The sequence below is a fragment of the Suncus etruscus genome, chromosome 2, assembly GCF_024139225.1.
Source record: "Suncus etruscus isolate mSunEtr1 chromosome 2, mSunEtr1.pri.cur, whole genome shotgun sequence".
NCBI classification, from domain to species: domain Eukaryota; kingdom Metazoa; phylum Chordata; class Mammalia; order Eulipotyphla; family Soricidae; genus Suncus; species Suncus etruscus.
In genome coordinates this window covers 6,027,580-6,044,030 of record NC_064849.1, presented here as the reverse complement: position 1 = coordinate 6,044,030, position 16,451 = coordinate 6,027,580, and the positions used below count along the sequence as shown (strand labels likewise).

The window sequence follows — 16,451 nt, the reverse complement described above, 5'->3', positions numbered from 1 at the left end:
GGAAGAGGGAGAAGGAAGGGCAGAGAAAGAGGAAGAAGGGAAGAGAGGAAGAGGGAGAAGGAAGGGCAGAAGAGGATGAAGGAGTGGGGAGAGGGAGAAGAAGAGGGAGAGGGAAGGGCAGAGAAAGAGGAAGAAGGGAAGAGAGGAAGAGAGAGAAGGAAGGGCAGAAGAGGAAGGAGAGGGGGAGAGAGGGAGAGGAAGAGGGAGAGGGAAGGGCAGAGGAAAGGGAGGAGAGGAGGGAAGACCCCCGACGGCCAACGAGACGCCGGCTCCGGCTAGAACGTCGGCTCCGGCTGTCGGCTCCGCTCTAGCCGTCTCGGCGTCTCGGTGGGCGGAAGCGGAAGCGGCGGCGGCAGGGGCGGGCCGACAGCCGGGCGGCACTTCCGTCGGGCCGGGCGGGGCCGTTGCCCGGCGGCCGTGACATTTCCGGAAGGGGCGTGGCCTCGGGCCTGCCGCGCCGCCGGCCGGGAGGGGCCGGAGCTGACCATGGCGGCGACGACGGTGGCGGCTGGCGCTGAGGGGCGGTGCGCGACCCTGGAGGCGGCGGCGGCGGCGGCGCTGCCCGAGCGGGGCGGCGGCAGCTGCGTGCTGTGCTGCGGGGACCTGGAGGCCACGGCGCTGGGCCGCTGCGACCACCCGGTGTGCTACCGCTGCTCCACCAAGATGCGGGTCCTGTGCGAGCAGCGCTACTGCGCCGTGTGCCGCGAGGAGCTGCGCCAGGTGCGCGTGGGGCGGCCCCACGGCGATCGCCGGGTTCAAGGCCCGGGCTGGGCGGCCTGAAGCCGGGGCTCGGGGCCTGGGCAAGTTGGATCGGCGCCTGGTCTCCCGGGAAGTGCCCCGGAGTTCCCCCGGGTAGCTTTGGGGGGCAGCCCCCCAGGCCTGCCATGCCCAGCCAGGCGTGAGGTGGCCGGCCCTGACTCCGGCCTCTGCCTCTGGGCGGGAAGGGGAAACCGGCCGGCCTCCCGATCGTTTGGGCCGGATATTGAAGTTCTCCTGTCCGGTGTCCAAAGGAGCACCAGGACCCTTCCTGACGCTGCAGAATTGAGGGCCCAGTGGAGGGGGTCAGGGGGCAGCTGGAGCGGCCCCTAACTTCTCTGCCCTGCGAAGCTGACCCTCTCTGCCCTCCGCAGCGCCCTGCGCCAGCTGGGTGGCTGGCTGCTGGGTTTTACGATGTTTGTCCAGCAGCTGTTGTGAAACCTCCAGGCAGGCAGGCCACCCACCCCCCAGAGGAGATCCGGGCTGTCTGGATCTGCCCAGGAAGGAGCCTTTCTTCCTCCGAGGAGGAGTGATGATGCCTTTGCGTCGCTTTGCCCAGCGAGGGGCAGGAGCTCTCTCACCGTGCAGGCCGGCACGGGAAAGAGTCATGAGACAGGGTTCCCTGGAAGTGCCCTCCCTGGGAGGAGGGAGGATGGTGTGTGAGATTCGGGAACCTTGGCTGGTGTCTCACTCAGAGGGTATTTCCGAATGCCAGCCTGCCCGGCCTGGCCTGGCGTGGCATGACGTAACCTTCTCGGCCCACTTCCCAGCTCACCTGTAGCTTCCCTCCCTTTTTGCAGGCCGGCCAGCCAGCCCCCTGTGTGTGGCTAGGATGGGTGTCCGGCTGGGTGGCACGGAGCCTTCCAGAATATCTAGGGAATGTGGGTGGCCATTTCCTCTTCTTGACCTTGTGCCACTGGCCCTTGCTTCCTCTGTTCCTGGGCCCAGACCCTAGGGGTTTTTATGAACTGGGCAGGAGATGCTGCCAAGACGCTCAAGCAGCTGGTGGAGCCCCTGCTGTGTCTGAACTTTCCCGGGTACCCAGCACAGGCTGGAGGAGTAGGGAATGGAGAAACTGCTCCTCAGGTTTTGCTTTCCTTTCGGGGCTGTCAGAGCCAGCCGCCCCTCCCATACAGTCATATCCTTGCAACAAGAGGGCAGGGTGCCTTGTCAGGCCATTGTTCTATGGACAGGACTACAACTGCTCCAGCCATGCCCACTTTGGCGGGGGGGGGGGGGAGTGAGCTGATTCTGGGACTGCTCTGCTCCCTGCACACAGGCCTGCCTGGCATGATTGCCCGCTGCAGGCTCTGTACCACTTGTTTCGCACTATCTTCATCCACTGCTCTGGGGCTCTGCGCTGCTTAGCCTGGTCCTGGGCAAGGGCGAACCCCAGGCCTGCTGGCATGTTTGGGGGCACCTTGGTAGAGGCCTTTGCAGCTGTTCTGCATCACCCGCCAAGGCTCTCCCAGCAGGTCCTGGGTCCTGGCTCTAAGAGCTGAGGGTTCTCCCACGCTGGGAGAAATCACTTTGTAGCCATTTGTGGCTCCCTACTCCCTCTCCCCTACCTGGGCACTGTATTGAGGTCAAACTCCCAGCTCTCCCCTCTGCTGTAGGGGTGCCACTCATTGGGGCCTATTGCCCCCTTCCATGTATGAGCTGATGCGGATGACCTTGGCTTGACCTTTTCATTTGGAGGGTAGGGCTGAGGTGAGGTTGGGGGGCCCTGTCAGGGCACCAGCCAGCAGCCGCCTCCAGTCTCTTGGGGCCTCCACGCGGTTCATGGAAGGCTCCGGCTTCGTGCGGCCCCTTCCTGCCTTCACCTCCCCGGGTCTGCGCCAGTCCTTCCTGCCCCGCATGGCTCAGTGGACGCTCAGTGCCCCTGCCCTGTGCCCAGGTGGTGTTTGGGAAGAAACTCCCGGCTTTCGCCAGCATCTCGCTTTCGCAACTGCAGCACGAGAAGACCTACGACATCTACTTTGCCGACAGCCAGGTGTTGGCCTTGTACAGGTGAGGCAGGTGGGGTGGGTGTTGGCCTTACAGATGCGGGAGGTGGGGGGGGACGCTGGCCTTGTACATGTGAGGCTGGCTGGGGGCTGGGAGCAAGGCTGTGGGGCGAGGGGCCCACAGGGCATATGCGGCCCGCGCGGCCTCTGTCTTCCCAGGCAGCTGCTGCAGCATGAATGTCCACGCTGCCTGGACCTGCCGGCCTTCAACCTCTTTGGGGACCTGGAGCAGCACATGAGGAAGCAGCATGAGCTCTTCTGCTGTAAACTGTGCCTCAGACACCTCAAGGTAGAGGGAGCTCTGACTCAGACACCTCAGGGTGTGGGCTGGGGGACACGCCATAGGGAGCCCTGAGCATAACATGAGCTGTCCTACAGATATATTTTTTGTTTGTTTCTGGTTACTCCTGGCTCTGCGCTCTGACATCACTTCTGGCAGGCTCGGGGGACCATATGGAATGCCAGGAATGAACCAGGGTTCCTCCTGTGTTTGGCTGCGTGCAAGACAAACGCCTTACTACTGTGCTATCTCTCCGGCCCCTCTCCTACAGATCTTCACCTTCGAGCGCAAGTGGTACTCACGCAAGGACCTGGCGCGGCACCGCATGCAAGGGGACCCTGATGACACCTCACACCGTGGACACCCCCTCTGCAAGTTCTGTGATGAGCGCTACCTAGACAATGATGAGCTGCTCAAGCACCTGCGCCGGGACCATTACTTCTGCCACTTCTGCGACACCGACGGTGCTCAGGACTACTACAGGTGCGCACATGTGTGTGAATACAGGTATGCGTGTTTCTGGGCCCAGAGTGGAAGGTGTGTGTGTGCACAGTCTGGCCCGGAACCAGCTAGGTAGAGAACCAGGGTAGGTTCTTAGGTATTGGGTAGCATGATGTCTAGGCCAGCTGTCTGGGGTTCGATTGCATCTGGAGTTGGGACCCAGATTCTCATGCTCTGGGGTCTGGTTGGTCCTGATCCCCCATGGCCATTCTCCCTCCCTCCCTCCCTGTCCCACCAGTGACTATGCCTACTTGCGTGAACATTTCCGGGAGAAGCACTTCCTATGTGAGGAGGGTCGCTGCAGCACCGAGCAGTTCACGCACGCCTTCCGCACCGAGATCGACCTCAAGGCCCACAAGATGGCCTGCCACAGCCGCAACCGCGCTGAGGCCCGGCAAAATCGCCACATCGACCTGCAGTTCAACTATACGCCTAGACACCCACGCAGGGCTGAGGGTGAGGGACCACTTGGCATGATGGTTCCAGCCCATGGGTTATGGGCCCAGCCCCCTCCCTTACAGTTGTGTCGCCTGCAGGGGTGGTGGGCGGCGAAGACTATGAGGAGGTGGACAGGTACCACCGCCAGAGCCGTGCAGGCCGGGCCGGCGGGCGTGGAGCCCAGCAGAGCCGTCGAGGAAGCTGGAGGTACAAGAGGTGGGAGGATTCCCCCGCGCGACGCTTGCATCCTGCACAGGCTGCTGGCCTAGGACCCTGGGCCCTGGGCAGAACCTGGAACCCTGGACATGACCCCAGAGCAGCAGTTGTGCTGTTGGCTGCACAGGTGTCCCTACAGGCTGGCCAGGCATCTACTGCACCCCTGGGGCCTGCCCTTCCTAAAGGCTGCCCCTCCCCAGGGAAGAAGAAGACCGGGAAGTGGCCGCTGCCATCCAGGCCTCGGTAGCTGCTCAGCAGCAGCTGGACACAGGCAGGAGTGAGGATCGGGAGGAGGCAGGGACGCGGGGCCCTGAAGAAGCCCGAGGTTCCTGGCGACCCACCCGGACTCAGGGCGAAGGCCCAGGTGAGCCAGGTCCCTGTGAGGGGCAATGGGTGGCCCCCCCAGCCCTGCGCCATCCCTCATTGCCGGAGGCCATGATATAGGGTGGCCCTGGCATCCCGTGTCCTACAGGCCCTAAAGAAGCCTCCGTGAATGGGCCTGTAAGCCAGAATCTCTTCCCAGCCAGCAGTCCTGCAGCCGTGCCTGTGCTTGGAAGGTTTGTGAACACGGGTGTGTGTGTGTGTGTGTGTGTGTGTGTGTGTGTGTGTGTGTGTGTTATGATGGGGGCCCGTGTATGGGGGAGGAGGCAGGTACAGTGGGGTGGTGGCATGGCTGGCACCACTGACCTGTGCCCCCTCCCTGGGTCAGTTCCCTCAGGCCAGCCCCAGTGAAGCTCAAGGACGAAGACTTCCCCAGTCTCTACGCCTCCACATCCTCGGCCTCTGCCCTGGCAGTGACCTCAGCACCCCACCTGGCATACCCCCCTCGGCCTCGGGGCAGGGGTGCCTTCCAAGAGGAGGATTTCCCAGCCTTGGTTCCTTCAGCTGCCAAGCCCACTGCTGCCCCCACCAGCCTCCTCTCTGCCTGGAACAGCAGCAAAAAGGGGGCCAAACCCAGCCCCGGGGCCCTGGCTACCAGGAAGGCGGGGAAAGGGGGCAAGGGCGGGAAGAAGGGCGGACTGGGCCCTACAGAGGAGGAGCCTCCGGGTACACCCCCTGTGGGGACTGGGCCCACCCTGCTGGCCTCTGGGGCCATCCCATCTTTCACCAAGGTGGGCAAGAGGAAGAAGGTGGGCTTGGAAAAGCAGGGGACCCCATCTCCCCCGCCACCACCCTCTGAACAGGCTGGACCTCCGGGTGCTGAGCACACACGCCTGGTCCCATCTGACAGCAGGGAGGGGCCAGCAGGTGTCATTGTCAATGGACACTCAGAGGCACCGGCCCTGGCCCGAGGCACTCCCAAGGAACCCCCGGGGCTCCTTCGGCCCCCAGGCTCTGCACCCCAGGAAGACTTCCCAGTGCTCAGCAGCTCCTGCCCACCCAGGATGCCACCTCCCCCAGGTGGGCTACCTGCCACCAGGTGGACTGCAGCAGAGCATGGGGCTCTGCCACACTGGACTCCGGGGGGCAGTGGGGGGTGCAGGCTAGTTGCATCTGACCAAGGTGGGTCATGCTCTGCCCGGGACTGCCACCCCCCAGGTTTCAGCCCTGGGGTGGTGCTGAAGAGTACACCCCCCCCACCGCCGCCTGGGCTGGTGCCCCCTGTGAGCAAGCCCCCACCTGGCTTCTCCAGCCTCTTGCCTGGCCCCCACTCCAGCAGCAGCGCAAAAGTGTAAGTATGGGTTTGGCCAGGCTCAGGCCCCAGGGGTGAGGGGATCTGGGACCAGGCCTCCACCCACTGCTGCCCCAATCCCCAGACCCAGGCCACCTGAAGCGCAGGCCTACCTAGAGCCCAAGCGCTTTCGGGAGCGGAACCTGCAGCTCATCCGGGCCATCAAGGACTTCCTACAGAGCGACGAGACACGCTTCAGCCAGTTCAAAAGCCACTCTGGCGAGTTCCGCCAGGTGAGTAGTGGGCGGGTATGGTGGGCCAGAGGGTGCGGGGCATGAGTGGGCTGGTCATGACTCCCTCTCGCAGGGTGTCATTTCCGCAGCCCAGTATTACCAGAGCTGCCAGGACCTGCTTGGTGACAACTTCCCCAAGATCTTCAATGAGTTGCTGGTGCTGCTGCCTGATGCCACCAAGCAGCAGGAGCTACTATCAGCCCACACCGCCTTCCGAGGCCGAGCGCAGCCTGGCACCAAGGCACGGCGGAACAAGAAGAGTGCTTGGCAGGCCGGTGGACACGAGGACTTGGCCTGTTGTGTGTGCCCCACCTGCCAGCAGGTCTTAGCACACGGTGATGTGGACGGCCACCGTGCACTGCATGCCGCCCACAATGACGACGACTTCCCATCCCTCCAGGCCCTCGGCAGGGTCATCAGGTAGCCCCTGCCATTGTGCGGGCCGCACGTGCCGCACTCAGAGCTGCTGCCCTTCCCTAAGAGCTGGCCACTAGCTCAGGCCCCTCAGTGGCCATCCCAGGGGGGTCTCCGGTAAGCCCTGACCTGGTGGTCTGCAGGGGCCGCCCCCCATCTTCTGGGGTAGCGCTGGGCCATCTCTGTTCCTGGAAGGTGCCAGGGAGGCCAGCCGGAGTGCAGCTCCCTGTCCTGGCTGTGGGACCAGAGCCTCTGTGCCCAGGCCCTGAGCTGGGTGCCAGGGCCCACCAGTGCCAGAATCGGGGTTGAGTGTGTTGTACAAATGGTTGGCTGTTTGGCGGTTCCAGTCGTTCAGGATTAAAAACCAGACGTGAAACTGCGCTACTTGAAGTCGAATCTTTTTGAGACAAGTTGATCTGGGATCTCAAATTGCCTCTGACCTTTTATAATAAGACAGTTTATCTTCAAATAAATTTATTTTACAATAATGCACCTGCTTGGTGTCCCGAGCTTCTCTGCATGGTGAACCTAGAGCCAGGGGACCAGTCAACAGACTGGACAGCTTCACAATTAGCCCCTGAGACCTGGGCAGCTGTGGAAAAGGGAGACCAGGGGCACAGGCCTGGCCTAGCACTTGCCTTGCTGGCCAGCCCAGCATAGGGATAGGGATGTGTGTGCCTCCTTAAGTGTTGCATGAAACCTGGGGTTCCACCTGTAACCCCTGGGAATATGTTGCTAAAGAGACTGACCTGACACTCAGGACAGTGCAGGGCGTGTCTGAAACACTGGGAACACCCTCAATTACTCAGATGAAACATTTTGTAAGGAGGGGCCAGCAGGTAGGGCAGTTGTCTTGCACAAGGCCAACCCGGTTCAGTCTCCTGTACCCACTATTATCCCAAGCTCATCCCTGAGCTTGGCACGAGTAACAGCACCAAAAAGTAGCCCAAACCAAACCATGTACAAAGACAGGTCAGAAGTTCCAAGGGCCTGTCTATGGCAGCAGGACTGGGGGGCAATTACTGGGGTCTGTCCCAGTAAAAGGGTTCAGAAGCAGATAGGTGGCGTTTGCGCATGTGGTGACTAAAATCAATGCCACGGGATTGAATGCCGAGAGATGACAGATTGCCAAGATTTATTTGTGTGCTGCAGGCCTGTGAGGTGTCTGATCTACAGAGAGGAAATGAATGAGGATACAAAGGCAGGTAGGGACCTTGGACACTGAGGAGAGTTTGCTCTCAAAGAGGGCCACTGGGCATGTGTGAGACCCCCACGTTCCATCCCCACTAAGAAAAAACAAAATCGACCCAAACATCTCAAGACATGGTGACATCAATGCAATGTGTCCCAGTTGTCCTGCACAGGACAAGAGTGGCTCCTGGCAGCTCAGCCTGGTGATGAATTCCCAGGTTTAAATGAGCGTTAGGTGTGGAGTGTAGGTGCCACACTTCCCCGGTGGGCTGGGACTGAGCAGAAATGACATCACAGGCACATGGCCACTGCCCACCCATTTCCAGTCTTTATTGTAAAGAAGTTTCGGTTGGAACAGGGGTCAGTGAAAATACACAATCACGGATTGGTGTTTCCAAGGGGAGAGGACAGGTAGATATATACCAAAATTGTAAACATGTCCACTTGTTCTCCACGCGGAGATGGTCTACACTACGACACACTGGCTGTCACTCGCCGCCACCACGGGCAGGAGTTTCTGTCTGAGAATGAAATGTGGCAACGCGTTTGGGATTAACAGGATGCGGAAATCCAGCTTCAAGCAATGCATGAAGAATCAGCGGGGGTGGGAGGTGGGAGGGGGCAGCCAGCTGTGGCTGGGCCTTACCCCAGGTACAGGGAAAGGTTTTGGAGCGGGGGATCCTCTTGGAGGTTGAGGTACAGGGTTTGCATGGAATGGCCGTCTCCTGGGCCCCATGGGCAGCTGGAGCACCCAGGCTCTCTCTGGGAGAGGCCGCTCAGGCTGTGTTCCTCCTTGGAACATACTCTTTCTGTAGGCTGGACTGGGCCTACAGCTGCCACGGGGTCACTTCCGGGCTGGGACCACCCACCCAGGCAGGCCAGGGTAAGCAGGTGCTGGGGCCACAGAGAGGCCGTTTGTGGGGGAACTGGGGCGACACCAGCACACTAGACCACAACACGACATCGACAGGGAGCCTGGGAAGGGCGTGGGCAGAGAGCCCTGGGGGCCACCAACAGCAGGAGAGAAATAACCACTACCCACTGGGACAGGAGAGGGGATGTGGCCACTGGAGGGGCTGCTAGAGTCGCTCCTTTAGTGGGGTCAGCCCCACACCTGGTTGTGGAGGGCGGCTGGACGCAGAGCCCTGATCTGGCTGTTTCTTAAGGGGATCCCAAGATCCCTGGACACGGCCCAGGGCTTCAGGCCTGGACCTAGGAAGTCAGGGCCTGGGAGGGCTTTCGGAGACACTCTGGCAGCCTGCAGGCCACCCCCTCTGGGCCCCAGACAGCTGGAGTCCAATGCTGGCCGGGCAGGCAGCCGGGCTGAGCCGGCCACTAGTAGGCAGGCACCTGGTAGCCTTTGGGGCTGCTGTCCAGCGTCTCGGTGAAGGGCGGGCTCTGGTAGGTGTCCGTGCCTTCCACTCCGCTGCCCACCGGGTACCCGGGGTAGGCCTGGCCCGCACCTGCGCCCAGCTGGTCGGTGGCAAAGATAGACATGTCTGTGCCCAGGCGGAACCGCTGCAGGGCCTTCACAGTGAGCGCCACCTGCGGGCGAGCATGCCATGCGCTAAGGTTAGGCAGGGCCTGCCCGCGCGGTGTGTGTCCACCAACCCCATCCTTGCGCCCCGGGCGCACTCACCCAGCTGAGGATGGAAAAGAAGCTGAAGGCGATGGCGGAGCGCGCTGCGTCTCCCGCCTGCGTGGGGCCCGGCCCGGGCGCCGTGCGCTGCCACTGGTTGGTGAGGAAACAGAAGCCCACGAACCACAGGAAGGACCAGAGCCCTGCGGGCACGGCCGGGTGAGACCCGCCCCTCGGCTCCGCCCCCTCTCCCTATTGGCCCTCGATGTGTGACCACACGCCCCTTAGCAGGAGGTCCTAATATAACCCCCGCCCACAATCCCAGCCTCTCGCCGCCCCATTGGCTCTGCCCGGGCCTGGTTCCCGCCCACCAGAGAGGCGTCACGCCCACGCCCACGAGGCCCCGCCCACCTGAGAAGCCCAGGTCCAGCAGTACCGCGCGGCGGCGGTCGCGGACGCTGCTGATCTGCTGGAAGCGCAGGTCGAGCATCAGGAAGGCGGCGCAGGCCAGGAAGGCCCCGAGGCCCAGCGCGACGCCGAAGCGGCAGGCGCCCGCGTTCCCGTTGAAGACGCAGCGCAGCTCGGGGCCGCTGCCAGCGTTCACGTAGCCCTCGTTGATGATGGGGCCGAAGACCGCGATGGAGAACACCTGGGGCGGTGGGTGGGCCGGTGCTCAGGGTGGGCCGGCGGTGGAGGAGGCCAGAGCGTGCGTTCCCGGCGCATCCCTGGTGGGGTGTGTGGGTACCCGACCTTTCCCTGGTGTATTTCGCAATAGTTGCGCCAGTAGCATTTCGTGAGCATCGACTGTGCCCAGAAACTGCGGGGCTACCAGGCTCTGGGCTGGGGCACGAGATTTACCTGGACCCCTGAACAACACCGGGCGCAGCCCCAAGTCCTGAGCCAAGCGTGTTCCCAAACCAACAGGCGAAATCCTACCATTTTTACCTGCTTTCTCTCTTAGACCACCAAGTGTCACTGTTCTTCCCTCGTTTCGGACCCAGATGAGGACTCCAATAGGTGATGTGACATTGAAGCCGAGGCCCCCGCACTGCCTGTCACCCAAGGTCTCCAGGAGATAGGGGACAGGAGTGCCATTCTAGGGTGGTGGTGGTGGTGGAGGAGGAATCGCCTGGACATTTGGGGGCAATTTCAGGTGAAGGTATAGTGGGTGAGGAGAAGGGTCGGGACAGTGGCCTCCTGGCGCTCTTCACTGGATCTGGTTCCCGTAACTAATCATTGCCGTGGCCACTGGCTCTGAAGCCACAGCTGACATCAGCCTCCTGAGCTCTGGAGCTGGATTTCCGGCCAGGTGGGCTGAGGCCACTGTGAGCCAGACCCTGCTCTCCTTAGCTCTTTTTCTTTTGGGGCCACACAGAGATAAACAGGGCTTACTCCTGCCTCTGCAGTCTGGAATCGCTCCTGGTGGTCTTTGGGGAACCATATGAGGTGTAGGGGATTGAACCTAGGTGGGGAACGTGCAAGGCACGCACCTGGGCTCCCTATGCATATCTTTTTCTAAGAAAACATAAAAAAAAAAAAAAAGGACCTGCTCATTCTACTTCTGCCACAGCTCCAAATCAAGGGGGACATGAAGGCACACAGGGAATGTGCCTTGAGTGACCAGAGGGCCGCCAACACACTCCCTCAAAGGAGAGCAGTCTTGGGATGCACCTGCCTCTCCCACATCATCTCCAGTAAGACCTCTCTGCTCAAGAGCGCCAGGACCCGGGAAGGACCCGCTCTCCTATCCTGTGTGTGCGGGGGGGGGGGGGGGGAAGGCCTGGGTGCCTGTGCCCAGCCGTTCACGTGGGCCCCTCGCAACGCCCAAGCCCCGGGACTAGCTAGCTCCCTGTACTGGCTTCCAGCGGTGGGATCCGAGAAAAACACAGCGATGGCAGCGGAACGGGTGGAGTTGGGCCCGGAGAAATTGGGGTTGGGGGCGGCCGGTGATGACCTCTCAAGGTCCCCGCGGTAGCCCCGGCCTGCCGGCCCTTCCCCCGCCGGCAGGTGGGTGCGCCTGGCCGCTGACGTCACCCCAACCTGCTGCGGGCTCCCGGAGAGGGGCTGGAGGCTCCAGGAGGCAGGGGCTGGATGGGGTGGGGAAGGGAGGTGGGGGCGCGAGGTCGGGGTCACGGTCAGAGTCGGGGTCTGGCCACTCACCCAGGATGCGACCCGCAGCAGGGTCTGGGGTCGCTGCACGAAGCTCACGGGGTCCAGGGCGGCCCCCGCGAGGCCTGCGCCGAATGAGGCTCCCTCCATGGCCAGCCCCGGCCGGCCGGGCGCCCTGGGCGTCCTGCGTCCGTCGGTCCGTCCGCCCGAGGTTGCCCGGGGATGCTCGCAGATGCTGCTGCAGCCGCTGCCGCCGCCGCCGCCTCGCGGGAACGCGCGCCGGGCCGAGGGAGCGCGCGGGGCGGGGCGGGGCTCAGCCTGCGCCCCCCGCCGGGTCCACGCGAGGGGCTGGAGCCTCGGCCCGCCACGCCCACTCCCGCAGCAACGGGCCGGGGGACCGGCGACCCCGCACAGCTCTGCTCCCGGGGTGGCGGGCGCAGGCGGACTCGGCTTCATCCAAGCCGAGCATCTCAGGGTCCTCCCCAGTCCCCGATCCCGGCCCGAGCGCCTGTAGGGGTCTTCTCCCTGTCCACCCCCGCACTGACGTCCCCACGGGGAACAGATCCCGCCCAGGGGCCCTCAGCAAGCTGGAGCTGGGCTTGGGCGCCCCTGCACCCGGGTGTTTGGGCAGGGCTGAGGGGAGCATGAGGGATGCTGCTGTTGAGTTCGTAATCACAGGGAAGTGGGGCCCTGTTGGAAGGTCAAAAAAGCCTGCATTGTGGTGCCAAGTGCTGGGCCTTGGGGCAGGCCCCCCCCCCCAGGCCATCACACCTCCTCAGAGAGCTGAATTGGGCTTCCAGTCATCAGGACTGAGGCCTGTCTGGGGGCTGGCGGAGGGAAGGATGCCACCACTATATATCCAGCACTTGAGGTCATGGCCCCACTTTTTTGGAGGAGGGGAGTTGGGCCACACACACACGGATCGAACCCGGATCCGTCCTGGATCGCCACGTGCAAGGCAAATGCCCTACTTCTGTTTCAATTAGAAATTCCGGGGGGAAAAAAAAAAAAAAAAAAAAAAAAAAAAAAAAAAAAAAAAAAAAAAAAAGAAATTCCGGGGGGACCGGAGAGATAGCACATTGGCGTTTGCCTTGCAAGCAGCTGATCCAGGACCAAAGGTGGTTGGTTCAAATCCCATATGGTCCCCCGTGCCTGCCAGGAGCAATTTCTGAGCCTGGAGCCAGGAATAATCCCTGAGCACTGCCGGGTGTGACCCAAAAACCAAAAAAAAAAAAAAAAGATTCTGAAAGGGGGGCCGGAGAGATAGCATGGAGGTAAGGCATTTGCCTTGCATGCAGGACAGGATGGTGGTTGGAATCCCAGCATCCTATATGGTTCCATGGTTCCCCCCCCCCCCGCCTGCCGGGGGCGATTTCTGAGGTGTGACCCAAAAAACAAACAAAAATTCCAAAAGGGAGGGGCCGGAGAGATAGCATAGAGGTAAACCTTTTGGGATGGTGGCTCAAATTCCGGCATCCTATATGGTCCCCGGAGCCTGCCAGGTGTGACCCAAAAATAAACAAACAAAAAAATTCCATGAAAGAGATGGGCCAGAGAGATAGCACAGCTGTAAGGTGTTTGCCTTGCTGGCAATGATCCAAGGACAGATGGTGACTTGAATCCCAGTGACCTTGGACAAACTGCAGTTCAATTCCCCCCCCCCCCCATCCCATATGGTCCCCTGAGCCTGCAGGAGCGATTTCTGAGTGCAGAGCCAGGAGCAACCCCTGAGATTTGCTGGATGTGACCCACAAAAAAAAAAATCTGAAAGGGGAGGGATATGAGAGGTTTGAGAAAGTGCTGGCGCCTCCAAAGGTGGAGAGAGAGCCCAGTGAACATTCAGAGCGAAAGTACAAAAGGCCAGAGTTCAGAAAGTGGAATCCTGCAACATGAACTTGGGCACACAATTAGGCAGCACAGGTGTGTCCCCACTGTTTTTTTTTTTTGGTTGGGGGATTGTACCGAGTCTTGGTGCTGGGGATTGAACTGTGTGCAAAGCCCACTACCCACTGTGCTGTCGTCTTTTTTTTTTTTTTTTGGGCCACACCCGGTAATGCTCAGGGGTTACTCCTGGCTATGTGCTCATAAGTTGCTCCTGGCTTGGGGGACCATATGGGACACCGGGGGATCGAACCGCGGTCAGTCCAAGGCTAGCGCAGGCAAGGCAGGCACCTTACCTTTAGCGCCACCGCCCGGCCCCTTTACTTTTTTTTTTGTTGTTGTTCTGGCTGTCGTCTCTTGTACCCACACTCTTGGCCTAGGTCCATAATGGCACCCAAACCAGCAGTCCCACCTTTTCTCAAGAATACTTGGACACATGCCCTCTTCTCATGCCTTGTCTCATCCACTCCCTTTAGTTCCCAGGGCAACTGGCACCTTCCATCTACCTACCTAAGCGCCCTAAGGGCCCTTACTTATGGCCTTTCACTGCAGGTTGACTCAGCACCACCTGGTGCTTAAACTGAAGTTTCTTTTCTTTTGGGGGGGGTCCAACTCAGCAGTGCTTGTGGGTTACTCCTGGTTCTGCACTCAGGAATCACTCCTGGCAGGGCTCAGAGGTTCCTGTGGGGTGCTGGGATTGGAACCTGGGCCACCTGTTGCAAAGCAAGTACCGTCCCTGCCGTCTTCTCTTGGGTTCGCTGAAGCTTCTCTTGAACTCTGTGGATCCCTTGTCTCAGCCTGGACACAGCACAAGTATGCAAAGTGAAAGCCAGAGTTCTCAAAGGGCTAAAGCGCATACACTTAGCTGATGTTTGGTCCAGAAACAGAAGGCTTCACACACCTGGCAAGCACGCGGATGTTGTGAGATACAGAATCCCCCTTCCCAAGATATGCAGAAGCACCACAGCTAAAGAGATGCAGGATGCAGGGCTTAGCGAGCACCACAGCTGCACATGACATACTAGGAAATTATACTTTATTGGGGAGATAAAACTCTAGAAAGGGAGGTGAGGAGGAGCACAGCTCTTCAGCGAGCAGAATGCCCTTCCCCATCCCCACTGAGGTTCTGAGGCCATGCAGACTTGACAGTGACAGGTACTAGGTGTTGTTGCCATACTGGAGGGCAGCTGTGGACAAGACCACCCCACCCCATGCTAGCTCTACCTGGCGGGGTAACCCTGACCACCTGCGATCTCTGCCCTGCCCTCCACTGTCCCTCACTCTGTCCCCAGTACCAAACTCAGGGCCCCAGAAGCAGCAGCAAAGGGACATCAAGTCCCACCTTGGTTCCCCTCCCTGGTATTGGGGTTCTGGAGGCCTGGCGCCTCACATGCCAGTGCATCCCTTGGCAGGTCCCCGCCTGTGCGATGTCCCTTCTTTTAAGGACGTGCAGGGACTGTTGGTGGCCTGCTGGCTCCTCAAGGCTTTCCCATATTGCTTTTTGGTCTCAGGGTGTAAAAATATTTGGTTCCAGAAGGCCTGGTCTGGCTGGTGCTGAGCAGAGACCAGCACCAGGCCCCTGGGAAGACACCCATGGGCCTCACCGAGCAGTCTCAGGCTCAGCCAGGCCAGTGGCTTGTGCATGCATGAACGTTGGCAGGTGCTACAAGTGCCTGCTGGGCTCTGAGGAGAAGTTGGCTCGCACCCTTGTCCTGGGGGACTGATACAGGCTGGTTGTGGCTGAGGACTTTAATGAGGATCCCACCCCAAAACCCACAGTCCTGACGGTGCCCTTCAGCCTAGTCACATGAGCCATCCTTCCAGCCGTCCCTCCAGCGTTCATCCACCTGCGAGCAGTCGAACTCCGGCTTGCCCAGCCTCTGGTTCACCTCGTTGTGCAGCCGGCACAACCACTGGGTGAAGTGAGCCCGTGAACGGGTGTCTGGCTGGTTCCTGTAAATCCTCCAGGGGCAGAGGGGAGCACAGATAAGCTAGAGAGGGGGATACCCCTTTGCCCATCCCACCCAGGGCCCCATCTGCACTTGAGGACTGGATCCCAGAGCACCAACCAGCCTAGCTGCTGGCCCAAGGGTCATGAACAGGTTTACAGCCTCGTAATTATGAAACCGCACCCCAGCAAGCACAACCTGCCTGTAGCCTGGGGCTCCCCCCAAAAAACCCACCCAGGAAGCAACAGAAGAGCAGGCCTGATCCTCCTCTCTTAAGTCAGGAGAGGGAGAGTCTGGAGCAGCCCCCCTACTCTGCACAGCTCGGTTTGGGGACACAGGGGGTAGCTCCCTGCACCGCTCACCTCTTCTGGATGTCCTCGGCGCACTCGTCGCACGGATAGAACTTGGAGAAGAGGCGGATGAGTTGGGCCATGTCCTGCTGCTGCTCGCGCGTCGGTGCGTCGGGGAAGTAGGCGGCCAGCGTGTGCAGGACGGCCCAGCTGTGGCGGCCCAGGTCCTGGCGATCGGCGGGGCAATCGTCCCTGAACGCGGTGTCCCGCTGCAGGGGGTGGAGATAGCGACGCGGGTTCCAGGGACACCAGCCCCCAGGGCCGCCCCCACCGCACCCCGCGATCCGACCCAGCCTCGCCCGGGGCCTCGCCGCGCACCTTGCGCTGCGTGCGCATCCAGGACTTGAAATCCACGCAGGCCCGGCACGGACGCGGCGCCGGCGCCTCCTCGCCCCGCGCCGTGGCCGTCTCCCTCCGGCCGGCGCCGCGGCCGCGCGCGTCGGTGTCCAGGTCGTCCGGGCTCTCGGGGCGCGCGCCACCGGGCATGAAGGATGCAAAGAGGCCGCCGCTGCCGAACGGGCCGCCCTGCCCGCTGGGCGCCGCCATGTTGCCCGCGCAATGCCAGCTGGGCCAGCGCGGTATCCAGAGCGGCCTCCAGCTGGGTCTCCAGGCCAGCGAGCGCGCCGCCGCCAGGGCGCGGCTGCACGAGCCCGGTGCGCGCGCAGCCTCGGAGGCGGGGCCAGTCGCGAAGGGGGCGGAGTCAGTCGTGGAGGGGGCGGTGTCTGGCGAAGAAGAGGCGGGGTCCGGCGGGGAGGAGGCGGGGCCCGAGTACCCCGCGCGTGACCCTTGACCCAGCCGCGCCGCCGCCGCTGCAGCCGCTGCCCCCGACGCTTGCAATTCACTTTGCAGGCTGGCCCGGCTGCGGCTCCGGGTCCG

General features: G+C 61.6%; 3 protein-coding genes across 9 annotated transcripts; 1 reads left to right on the top strand and 2 right to left on the bottom strand.

Moving 5' to 3' along the window:
• Positions 1 to 486: 486 nt before the first annotated feature.
• Positions 487 to 7,008, top strand: ZNF598 (zinc finger protein 598, E3 ubiquitin ligase). 6 transcript variants are annotated; one of them, XM_049768082.1, is made up of 12 exons: positions 487 to 720; positions 2,654 to 2,766; positions 2,922 to 3,051; positions 3,314 to 3,525; positions 3,782 to 3,999; positions 4,080 to 4,197; positions 4,398 to 4,561; positions 4,670 to 4,754; positions 4,907 to 5,598; positions 5,737 to 5,869; positions 5,955 to 6,102; positions 6,176 to 7,008. In XM_049768082.1, exons 1-12 carry the CDS (start codon positions 487 to 489, stop codon positions 6,524 to 6,526), a joined length of 2,598 nt encoding a protein of 865 aa, XP_049624039.1. In that variant the 3' UTR covers positions 6,527 to 7,008. The 6 variants fall into 6 exon arrangements, with proteins under 6 accessions (XP_049624039.1, XP_049624040.1, XP_049624036.1 ...); XM_049768083.1 differs by having other exon boundaries at positions 5,925 to 6,102; XM_049768079.1 differs by having other exon boundaries at positions 4,080 to 4,188; positions 4,907 to 5,869.
• Positions 7,009 to 8,903: 1,895 nt separating this feature from the next.
• On the bottom strand, positions 8,904 to 11,644 carry SYNGR3 (synaptogyrin 3). 2 transcript variants are annotated; one of them, XM_049768096.1, is made up of 4 exons: positions 11,447 to 11,644; positions 9,698 to 9,935; positions 9,347 to 9,489; positions 8,904 to 9,252 (listed from the first exon to the last, which is right to left on the bottom strand). In XM_049768096.1, the coding sequence occupies exons 1-4, from the start codon at positions 11,543 to 11,545 to the stop codon at positions 9,043 to 9,045; spliced, it is 690 nt and encodes a 229-aa protein (XP_049624053.1). In that variant the 5' UTR covers positions 11,546 to 11,644; the 3' UTR covers positions 8,904 to 9,042. The 2 variants fall into 2 exon arrangements, with proteins under 2 accessions (XP_049624053.1, XP_049624054.1); XM_049768097.1 differs by having other exon boundaries at positions 11,495 to 11,644.
• Positions 11,645 to 14,935: 3,291 nt separating this feature from the next.
• GFER (growth factor, augmenter of liver regeneration) lies at positions 14,936 to 16,165 on the bottom strand. The gene is made up of 3 exons (XM_049768100.1): positions 15,894 to 16,165; positions 15,588 to 15,784; positions 14,936 to 15,238 (listed from the first exon to the last, which is right to left on the bottom strand). Exons 1-3 carry the CDS (start codon positions 16,119 to 16,121, stop codon positions 15,076 to 15,078), a joined length of 588 nt encoding a protein of 195 aa, XP_049624057.1. The 5' UTR covers positions 16,122 to 16,165; the 3' UTR covers positions 14,936 to 15,075.
• Positions 16,166 to 16,451: the final 286 nt, after the last annotated feature.

Excerpts from the sequence above, each read along its gene's own strand:
- ZNF598 (XM_049768078.1), top strand. The coding sequence starts at position 487 with ATGGCGGCGACGACGGTGGCGGCTGGCGCTGAGGGGCGGTGCGCGACC. Across the intron at positions 3,052-3,313 it reads TGTGCCTCAGACACCTCAAG|ATCTTCACCTTCGAGCGCAA; the intron begins GTAGAGGGAGCT and ends CCTCTCCTACAG. Across the intron at positions 5,870-5,954 it reads TCCAGCAGCAGCGCAAAAGT|ACCCAGGCCACCTGAAGCGC; the intron begins GTAAGTATGGGT and ends CCCAATCCCCAG.
- SYNGR3 (XM_049768096.1), bottom strand. The coding sequence starts at position 11,545 with ATGGAGGGAGCCTCATTCGGCGCAGGCCTCGCGGGGGCCGCCCTGGAC. Across the intron at positions 9,936-11,446 it reads TGCTGCGGGTCGCATCCTGG|GTGTTCTCCATCGCGGTCTT; the intron begins GTGAGTGGCCAG and ends CCACCGCCCCAG. Across the intron at positions 9,490-9,697 it reads GCTGGACCTGGGCTTCTCAG|GGCTCTGGTCCTTCCTGTGG; the intron begins GTGGGCGGGGCC and ends CCGTGCCCGCAG.
- GFER (XM_049768100.1), bottom strand. The coding sequence starts at position 16,121 with ATGGCGGCGCCCAGCGGGCAGGGCGGCCCGTTCGGCAGCGGCGGCCTC. Across the intron at positions 15,785-15,893 it reads GGATGCGCACGCAGCGCAAG|CGGGACACCGCGTTCAGGGA; the intron begins GTGCGCGGCGAG and ends CACCCCCTGCAG. Across the intron at positions 15,239-15,587 it reads GCCGAGGACATCCAGAAGAG|GATTTACAGGAACCAGCCAG; the intron begins GTGAGCGGTGCA and ends CTGCCCCTGGAG.